The sequence below is a fragment of the Somniosus microcephalus genome, chromosome 5, assembly GCF_052327205.1.
Source record: "Somniosus microcephalus isolate GS21.2 chromosome 5, FLI_Smic_1.0, whole genome shotgun sequence".
Classification (NCBI taxonomy): domain Eukaryota; kingdom Metazoa; phylum Chordata; class Chondrichthyes; order Squaliformes; family Somniosidae; genus Somniosus; species Somniosus microcephalus.
Window position 1 is genome coordinate 272,670,381 of NC_140991.1, and position 10,806 is coordinate 272,681,186.

Genomic DNA, 10,806 nt, shown 5'->3' on the forward strand with positions numbered 1-10,806 from the left:
GGCACTGCACCCTTGCAGAGTAGAGTGGCAATAAATTAGATTAAACTGATATCTGTCTGATGAGATTCGAGAATGTCTCAGTGTTTGAACTGTTTTGTTCCTTCTCAGAGTACAGAATATGCTGGTTATCTTTGGGACAGCAATTCCGGAGTAGAAATGAAAACTGCCTTCCTTCTGGAGAACGCACAAACCAACGGGAATGGGAAACCCTGTGTCGCCAAGCCTTATCTTGCACGCTTCAAGGTGAATGCTTTCTTTGTGTCTGTTAAACATCCCTGCTTCTGTGGGGCTTTTAAAGGGATTATATTTTCTTCTTGAATAATTGGGAGCAGGGTAGAAAGCCTGCATGTGAGCATCTGTATGAGTTTCACCTGATGATCTCCTTCACCAAGCCCCCACATAAGCCAGAATAGCCAATAGCTCATGTAGGGAATGTTTCGGGTACTTTTCCGACTTGGCAGTGCCTGTGAGGAAGGGGGTCCTTGTAAACTGGCAGCACGTGTCGGCAATCCAGTGATATGCTGAGCTTAGTTTTCCGACTGCTTCAATTAACGGCTGTAAAATCGTGTGCAGCACATGCCCAAATTTCTGATATTCGTACTGGTTGGTGAGGCTTACTGCCGGCAATGCCAAATCCAAAAATTACCCCTACCGGATAGAGTAAGCAATAATTGATGACCACTTCTATTTGGTGCCAAAAAAAAGCCTCTTTAAAATGAGATCTCAGTTTTAAAATAATCCTCCCCTTGGAATGATTAGAGTTGTATTGGTGGAGGAGAGTGTGAGTACAGGTGTACCAGGTAGAATAGCTCTAATAAGCTTTTGTTAATATAGAATCATAGAATGGTTACAACACAGAAGGAGGCCATTCGGCCTGTCGAGCCCGTGCCAGCTCTCTGCAAGAGCACTTCAGCTAGTCCTACTCCCCCGTCCTTTCACCGTAGCCCTGCAAAATTTTTTCCTTCAGGTACTTATCCAATTCTCTTTTGAAAGCCATGATTGAATCTGCTTCCACCACCCTTTCAGGCAGTGCATTCCAGATCCTAACCACTCGCTGTGTAAAAAAGTTTTTCCTCATGTCGCCTTTGGTTCTTCTGCCAATCACCTTAAATCTGTGTCCTCGGTTCTCGACCCTTCCGCCAATGGCAACAGTTTCTCTCTATCTACTCTGTCCAGTCCCCTCATGATTTTGAACACCTCTATCAAATTTTCTCTAAGGAGAACAATCCCAGCTTCTCTAGTCTATCCATGTAACTGAAGTCCCTCATCCCTGGATCCATTCTTGTAAATCTTTTCTGCACCCTCTCTAAGGCCTTCACATCCTTCCTAAAGTGCAGTGCCCAGAATTGGACACAATACTCCAGTTGAGGCCAAACCAGTGTTTTATAAGGGTTCATCATAACTTCCTTGCTTTTGTACTCTATACCTCTATTTATGAAGCCCAGAATCCAGTAAGCTTCTTTAGCCACTTTCTCAACCTGCCCTGCCACCTTCAACGATTTGTGCACATATACCCCCAGGTCTTTCTGTTCCTGCACCCTCTTTAGAATTGTACCCTTAATTTATATTGCCTCTCCTCGTTCTTCCTACCAAAATGTATCACTTCGCACTTTTCTGCATTAAATTTCATCTGCCACATGTCCGCCCATTCCACCAGCCTGTCTGTCCTCTTGAAGTCTATCACTATCCTCCTCACTGTTCACTATACATCCAAGTTTTGTGTCATTTGCAAATTTTGAAATTGTGCCCTGTACACCCAAGTCTAAGTCATTAATATATGTCAAGAAAAGCAGTGGTCCTAGTATCGACCCCTGGGGAACACCACTGTACCTTGCTCCAGTCTGATAAACAACCATTCACCACTACTCATTATTTAAATGGAGAGAGACTACAAAATGCTGTGGTACAGCGGGATCTGGGGGTCCTCGTACATGAAACACAAAAAGTTAGCATGCAGGTACAGCAAGTAATTAGGAAGGCAAATGGAATATTGGCCTTTATTGCAAGGGGGATGGAGTATAAAAGTAAGGAAGTCTTGCTACAACTGTACAGGGCGCTGGTGAGACCACACCCGGAGTACTGCGTGCCGTTTTGGTCTCTTTATTTAAGGAGGGATATACTTGCATTGGTGGCAGTTCAGAGAAGGTTCACTAGATTAATTCCTGAGATGAAAGGGTTGAGCAGATTGGGCCTATACTTATTGGAGTTTAGAAGAATGAGAGGTGATCTTATTGAAACATATAAGATTCTGAGGGGGGTTGACAGGGTAGTTGCAGGGAGGATGTTTCCCCTCATAGGGGAATCTAGAACTAGGGGGCATAGTTTCAGGATAAGGGGTCGCCCATTTAAAACGGAGATGAGGAGGAATTTCTTCTTTCAAAGGGTCGTGAATCTTTGGAATTCTTTACCCCAGAAAGCTGCGGAGGCGGAGTCATTGAATATTTTCAAGGCGGAGATAGACATATATTTGAGCTACAGGGGAGTCGAGGATTATGGGGAGCGGGCGAGAAAGTGGAGTTGAGGCCAAGATCAGATCAGCCATGATATTATTAAATAACAGAGCAGGCTCGCGGGGCCAAATGGCCTACTCCTGCTATTTCTTATGTTCTTATGTTTCCTGTCACTTAGTCAATTTCGTATCCATGCTGCCACTGTCCCTTTTATTCCATGGGCTTCAACTTTGCTGGCAGGCCTATTATGTGGCATTTTATCAAACTCCTTTTGGAAGTCCATGTACATCTCATCAACCCTCTCTGTTACCTCATCTAAAAACTCAATCAAGTTAGTTAAACACGCTTTGCCTTAACAAATCCATGCTGGCTTTCCTTAATTAATCTACACTTGTCCAAGTGACTGTTAATTTTGTCCTGGATTATCGTTTCTAAAAGCTTCCCCACTACCGAGGTTAAACTGACTGGCCTGTAGTTGCTGGATTTAACCGTACACCCTTTTTTGAACAAGGGTGTAACATTTGCAATTCTCCAGTCCTCTGGCACCACCCCTGTATCTAAGGAGGATTGGAAGATTATGGCCAGTACCGCTGCAATTTCCACCTTTTACTTCCCTCAGCATCCAAGGATGCATCCCATCTGGTCCTGGTGACTTACCTACTTTAAGTACAGCCAGCCTTTCTAGTACCTCTTTATCAATTTTTATCCCATCCAGTATCTCAACTACCTCCTCTTTCACTATGACGTTGGCAACATCATCTTCCTTGGTAAAGACAGCTGCAAAGTTTCCTGTCACTTAGCCAATTTCGTATCCATGCTGCCCAATTGGTCTATACCAGTATTTATGCTCCATGCGAGCTTCATCTTGCAATATTCAGCATATCCTTCTATACCTTTCTCCCTCATGTGTTTATCTAGCTTCCCCTTATATGCATCTATGCTATTCACCTCAACTACTCCTTGTGGTAGCGAGTTCCACATTCTAACCAATCTCTGGGTAAAAAAGTTTCTCCTGAATTCATTACTGGATTTATTAGTGACTTTCTTGTATTTATTGCCCCTAGTTTTGAAATCCCCCACAAGTGGAAACATCTTCTCTACATCTACCCTATCAAATCCCTTAATAATTTTAAAGACTTCTATCAGGTCACCCCTTAGGTTTCTCATTTCTAGAGAAGAGCGCCAGCCTGTTGAGCTTTCCTGATAGTTATAGTATCAGCTTTTAAAATCTGTTTTGCATCTTCGCCAGCGCCTCTATATCCTTTTTGTAATATGGAGACCAGGACTGTGCACAGTACTAAGTGTGGTCCAACCAAGGTACTAGGAAGAGATAAGACTTTAATGCTACAGAGAACTACATTACAATATCCTGTGTAAACCCAACGTAGGGCTCCAACTATTTAAATGTGCAGCAGTTGGGGGGCAGCTTTAAAAAAAGGAAATTGTGTCCAATGGTTCTCACATTGGCATGGTAGGTAAATGCACTGCCTGCTTTGGGTCTGTGCCACACACAGCAAGAGATCCCAGATTCCATAGCCCAACAGTCTGCCAACACAGCCCGCTCACTCGGAGTGGCCACTTGTTTGAGGCATCAGGCCAACAGGTGCCCTTGAAGCCACACACCCCTTCCCTTCGCGGGTGGCGGGGCGGGGGGGGTGGGGGAGAAAGGTGCAGGAGGAGAAAATAAATAGCTTCTAATCTGTACTTACCATTGCCTGAAAAGCACAGCAGTGATGGAGATGATAACTGTTTCAGGCTGTGACTGTAAACCTGACCATGGGAGGATGATTCCCTTGGTAACCTCTGCTCACAGCTATAGTAACTTACTAAAAACTGATTAGTGAACGGGTGAAGTTTCTCTCATAGCAACTTGTAGTGAGTGGGGTCATTTTGTTCCTAATTTAGTAACTTTACAGGATTTGGGGGGAGAAAAAGTGCTGATATTTAAACTTTATTTTAATCACTGTTTAAACTGTAGCAATAAAGGGTTTGCTGCAAAAAAGGAAAGAAGTTGCATTTATATAGCGCCTTCCACAACCTCCAGATAACCAAAGGAGCTTTGCAGCCAATGAAGTACTTTTTGAAGTGTAGTCACTGTTGTAATGTAGGAAATGCAGCAGCCAATTTGTGCACTGCAAGGTCCCACAAACAGCAATGAGGTAGGGGTGTTGGTTGAGGGATAAAGATTGACAAGGACACCAGGAGTACTCTCCTGCTCTTCGAAATAGTACCATGGGATCTTTTACATCCACCTGAGAGCGCATATGGGGCCTCCGACAGTGCAGCACTCCCTCAGTACTGTGCTGAAGCCTAGATTTTGTGCCCAAGTCTCTGAAGTGGGATGTCAACACGCATCATTCTGACTCGGGCGCAAGTGTTACCAACTGAGTCACTGCTTTTTAATTGAAAGACATGAGAGGAAATTTAATGCGAGTACCCATAGTTATTTTTCTGTACTTGTAATTTATTATGCAAATTGCAGTAAATTCTTTTGTTATTACACACTGGATTTGTCTTGCTAGAATCTGCTTATAAAGGCGACCCATTTTCGGTGTTCTTTTTCATCCAGCTATTCATAGGGTTGCCAACCCTGGTTGAACATATTCCTGGAGGTTTCATCACATGACCTCTCTCCTCCAACTTCTTGCCCAGTCAAACAGAATTTTTCCCATTTCGAATACTTTTATAACTAAAAAAACAAAGTGTTCAAAGAAAATGAAGAAAACAACCCTTTTTTTAAAAATGCCCCTATGATTTTTCTGCAGGGATGCTCACAGCTGCATCCTGGAGAATTGGCAACCCTGTCCGTTCAGTGCTTCCTTGTAGTGGATCCCATTCGGTTACTGACATGAATCAGTCATTCATGAAAGAAAGACTTATGAAATAATACTGAGCGGCCTACGGGTGGCGCTGTCCAGGGAGAGTATAAATACTCTGGCACGGGCCCAGCTTGCGCAGGACATTCTTAACAGGAACTAGTGAAGGACATAACTAGACCTCCATGTTGTAAAACAGTTGATTAAAGCTTTGTTTAACGCTTAGACCAAGTGCCTAGTAGTTTTCTTATGTCAGTTACTTGTGTGTTTTTCCTCAACAGGTTGGAACAGTCAATGTTACCCTGGTAAATATCCATCTGAAAGGAGCAGTCCCTACGGGAGAGAAAACTCACGCTGATGGCCATAAAGTCTCGCTATTTACAGACACTCTTCAGGACACCCTGAAAGGTAAAACACAGCACTGGAAGCAAAAAGAACCTCCTGCGTGTAATTCTCTGAATAATTTCTCACGAGGAATCTGGGTCGTGGTTCAGCAGCAAGTTGGGACTGTACAACTGTTGTTTGTTTTTCAACTCCCTCCCCTCCTATCCTGATGCTGGAGTTGGCCCCCATCGATTCCCAACCACCCTCCTGTACTTCACTCTACTGGCCAGTCTTTATGCACGGGTATCATATTTGGAGGTGTGGGGGAGGGGGATCAAAACGCAAATCTTGGTACAAGAGTGTTATGTTATATACGACAAATTTGTCAACCTATACAAGGGTAATATTTCTGTGATTTTAAATTAACTTTAACTGGCAGTTCATACTGCATTAACCTTGAAGTATTATGGCAGAAAATGACCCAGGGTAATTGCGCTGAGATTACTGCTTTAAAAGCAATGTTTGCAGACGTTATTTAGGGATGTACAAAGCTGCTATGCCCTGCATTGGCCATTGTCTAAACTTGACCTCATTTATTTTTTAAATATGGCGGTCAAAAATTGGTTACAGAAATGCTACCTTTTGATTTGAAGAAGAACAGATGAGTTCTCCCTGGTGTCCCGACTAATATTTATCCCTCAACCAACATCACTAAAACAGATGATCTGGTCATTATCACATTGCTGTTTCTGGGACATTGCTGGGCGCAAATTGGCTGCCACGTTTCCAACATTACAACAGTGACTACACTTCGGAAATACTTTATTGGCTGTAAAGCCCTTTGGGATGTCTTGACGTTATGAGGTCGTGAAAGGCACGATATAAATGCAAGTCTTTCTTTTTACAGCTTGTGATAACTTCAGCAGCCACTATGTCCAACATTACATTATTTGAATAGTAGGAAAAAAACTGAAGTACATGAACCCCGTGAAGAAGGACTCCGGTGGGAGGTGGGAGATTATTTTTCTTGTGGGATATAGGATGGCCTACTGTCCCAGAAAATTGATATTTAATAAGTTATTTGTTGCATTTTCCAGTATTTTGGATCCGCTGTAATTTCAAGCCAAAAATCCTTTCACTTGGAAGGTTACAGATATTTTAAACATGGAAAGAAAATATTTGTCAGATTTCACTACACCGACTCCAGTTTCCCCCACTGGAATTTAACCCTAAAGACACAATTTTTGTTCGTGAATTTCTTCTCAACTATCATAGAATGATACTGCACAGAAGGAGGCCATTCGACCCATCGTGCCTCTTTGGTAGAGCTAACCAACTAGTCCCACTCACCTGCCCTTTCCCCATAACCCTGCAACATTTTCCCCATTCAAGTATTTATCCTGGTGGGGGGGATGGAGGTATACAGGGACTGAACGTCCATGGTGGAAAGGAGACGGTAAGGGCCAGGAATCTGTAAACTGTTAAAGTGGCAGAGGGCGTTGGAAGAGTTGTGGATGCAGGTCGGAAGAGACTGAACAAGGGGAAAATAATAGTCGAGATAGGAAGAAGTATGTTCTGTGGGGCAAGATCAGGCTGAAACAATTGGTTTACCAGGGCAGTCCTGTTTGTGAATCTTGGGAACGAGGTAAAAGTGGGGTTGGGGCACTATGACGTTGGAGGCCATGGGGTGGGGGGAGGGGAGGGCAGATCTCCAGAGGTGGTGAGGTTGGCAATGGTCTGGGCCCCCCTAGTATATATCTTTTTAGAAACCCACTAGTTATAACTGGTCAGTCAACTGCCAGCCACAATAAAGAACACCTAGTCAGGGACCCACTGTTAACTGCCACTGACTTGTAAAGTTTTAAACTATGTTTTTAAGATTCGTTCTAAACTCATCCTGATGAAATATGCCAGTGTTCCTTTGGATTTGATTACATTTGTCAACAATTAGCATCTAAATATTCATTTTTTTTAAATCCTACGTTGGATTCAATCTGGCCAACAGCAACCAAAAATAGCCCACAAATCCAACTTGTGTTTTTGTCAAACTTTTGCACGCCACGGTTATATTCAGTAGCTGCATTCGTAGTTTACTATGCACATTAGGAGCAGATTTAGCACAGCACAGCCCAATTGGATCTCCTGCACTGAATCACATGCGAAGCTGCCAACAGCCATTGTTCATTCAGGACCTTCCTTTTAGGAGATGAGGAGATTCCCCCTATATAGTTAATTTGTCAGTCGGGAAGGATGACGCCACTGTGTTTAGCCCGTGCCACGGATTCCATTTCCTTGTCACTGAATTTATTCACCTCCCTTAAACTGAACCAGACCATTTGAAAGAAAGACTCGCATTTATATAGCGCCTTTCACGACCTTGGGATTTCTCGAAGCGCTTTACAACTAATTAAATACTTTTGACGTGTAGTCACTGTTATAATGTTCGTGATCTTGAGCTTGGCTTTAAACCTCACATCTGGTCAATAACTGAGATCACTTACTTCTACCTCCGCAATGCTGCCGGGCCCTGTCCCTACACCAGCCCCTTCTGCTCCTGAAATACACCTTTGTCACTTCTGGATGACTACTCTTTGCTGTCCTCCCTCATTAACTCCAACTAGTCCAAAAGTCCTCCGCTTGTGTCCTGTCCTGCATTGTGTCTCAGTTGGCATCTGTGCAGATTTATTTTTGGTGGAGGGGGAAGACGGTGAGAGGACAATGGTATCCCGTCAAGTCAGAATGACTAAAGAACCAGTTTGTTCCTTCAGCCCAGTAGCAGGGAAATGTTTGCATCTCCTAAAGCTTCTATTGTGAAGGAAAAAAATAGTATTGAGTCGAAGCCAGATTCATGTTCAGTGGTAGCTCTGGGCTGCAGAAGAGACTGAATTCACATATGTTGATTCCACCCTAAATTAAAACTGTTCCCTTGTGACTGATTGTTAAACTATTAATGAGCCTGGTCTCCTCTTGATACAGCTGTTAATGACAGTACCTCTGGACTGTTAGTGATTTGTTTCCCTCCTATTTGTTTCATTTTCAGGTGAAAAGGACGTTGTTATTTTGGGGGACTTCAACCTGTCACCTGACGCAAATGATTTTGACCTCCTACGAAAAGAGAAGTTTCTTCACTGTGTCCCAGCAAATACTTTCACAAACATTAGCACTAAGAATCCTCAGGGTTCAAAGTCTACAGACAATATCTGGATCAGTCGCTCACTCAAGAAGACGTATTCAGGTAAGCACCAGATCTGATGAGGGCAGATTGGCAGACATAAGAAGTGTAGAATGCATACCATTCTTTTTAAGTAAAACCTGTGCAAATCGTATGATAGACTTGGGGTGAAATTAATTGTTCAAATGTCCCTTTCCAACCAGTTCATTATGGGAACCACTAACATGATGCTATGTAGTGCCATTTGGTGACTTGGAATTTTTGGGCCAGTGTCCAGTGCTTTCAGCCTGTCTATTGTTTGGCATGTAAATGCTGCATGACAATGGAATATTTATATCCTCGCAATGATTCCAGTCATCTTTCTCTTAAATCTATAATATATCTATAATCTTGTATCTGTGTGAACCTCCTGTCTGGAAACCTTGGTGTTATCAACTTTTCCCATTTATAAATTCCTATGTCCATATTTATAATGGAAACTGCCTATGTAAACTTGTCACACCGTAATTACACCCTGCCAGAGGTGGGGATGTAGAACCACAGTTGTGCACCTCCAAGCTCCTCAGCTTGTACTGTGGAGAAACTCCTTTGCTCCAACCAACTCTAGTTCCCAAATTGCTCAATGTTAAATATTTAATATAAAATAGAAGTGTTATATAAAAGTAAGGACAGAATGTGTGACTTTAAAATAAGGGACTGAATTAGATCTGTGTGCCCATGACCATTTAGCCCTGCTTCACCTCAGGATTACACTGGTCTTCACTCCCCATGTGCACTGCTGATATCAGTGGATATCTTGCACAGTACTGGTCAAAGTGTTCATAACATAGTTTCATCCAATATTTCAAACACAACAATTAAGAATTTCTTTCTTTTAAAGAACTTTTTTTTTTTAAAGAAAATTTGCGCAACTTTTGCAAAAAAAAACTTTCTTAAACGTATTATGTATTCCCCCTTACTTATCCGAGGCGCTGGGCCTGCTAACCAAGTTCGACTGATGCTGCCCAGCACCTCGCCCTTGAAGCCCATTATTCACACACGATCCGAGAGGATTCTACCACTTAGAGGATTAAATTATGAGGCCCGATTGCATAAACTTGGCTTGTATTCCCTTGAGTAGACAATTGAGGGGTGATTTGATTGAGGTGTTTAAAATGTTAAAAGGATTTGATAGGGTAATTAAAGAGAAACAATTTCCTCTAGTAGAGGAATCAAGAACGAGGGGACGTAATCTTTAAGTTAGAGCTAGGCCATTTAGGAAGGAAATCAGGAAGCACTTTTTCAGAGTAGTAGAAATCTGGAATTGACTCCTCCAAAAGGCTGTGGGTGCTGGGACAATTGGAGCTTTCAAGACTGTGATCAATAGATTTATGTTAGGTAAGGGTAGCAACGGATATAGAGCTAAGGCGTGTAAATGGAGTTGAGGTGCAGATCAGCCATGAATGACAGAGCAAGCTCGAGGGGCTGAGTAGCCTACTCCTGTTCCTATGTTCCACAGGGGTTTCACAGATGAGCCTGATCCTGTCCTTACCTGATATCCACAACACATGGGTTTTCCAGCCGAAGCACAGAATACAATCAGCACGAATCTAGGTGCTTATTTATTCACCTCCTCCTCTCGCTGGGAGCTAACCAGCACGGTGGCATAGTGGTTAGCACTGTTGCCTCACAGCGCCAGGGACCCGGGTTCGAATCCGGCCTGGGGCGACTGTCTGTGTGGAGTTTGCACATTCTCCCCGTGTTTGCGTGGGTTTCCTCCGGGTGCTCCGGTTTCCTCCCACAGTCCAAAGATGTGCGGGTTAGGTTGATTGGCTATGATAAAATTGACCCTTAGTGTTAGGGGGATTAAATACGTGGGGTTACGGGGATAGGGTGGGATATGTGTCGGTGCAGGCTCGATGGGCCGAAATGGCCTCTATCTGCACTGTGGGGTTTCTGTGATTCTGTGATTGGCAGCATCCCCCTTTCTCCTACCCCTCCCTGCAAAGACTTTGCTGATGGATTTCAGATAGCCCCACTGTAATGAAAGGGTGGGGAGGTAATG

General features: G+C 43.3%; 1 protein-coding gene across 2 annotated transcripts in view; it reads left to right on the forward strand.

The window, feature by feature from the left end:
• eepd1 (endonuclease/exonuclease/phosphatase family domain containing 1) overlaps positions 1 to 10,806 on the forward strand; it is a 166,400-nt gene that overhangs the window by 153,811 nt on the left and 1,783 nt on the right. For both annotated transcript variants that reach the window (XM_085988954.1, XM_085988955.1), the window contains 3 exons: positions 109 to 243; positions 5,548 to 5,674; positions 8,631 to 8,825. In XM_085988954.1, the coding sequence (XP_085845080.1) occupies positions 109 to 243; positions 5,548 to 5,674; positions 8,631 to 8,825 (457 nt within the window). The remainder of the gene's footprint in view (positions 1 to 108; positions 244 to 5,547; positions 5,675 to 8,630; positions 8,826 to 10,806) is intronic.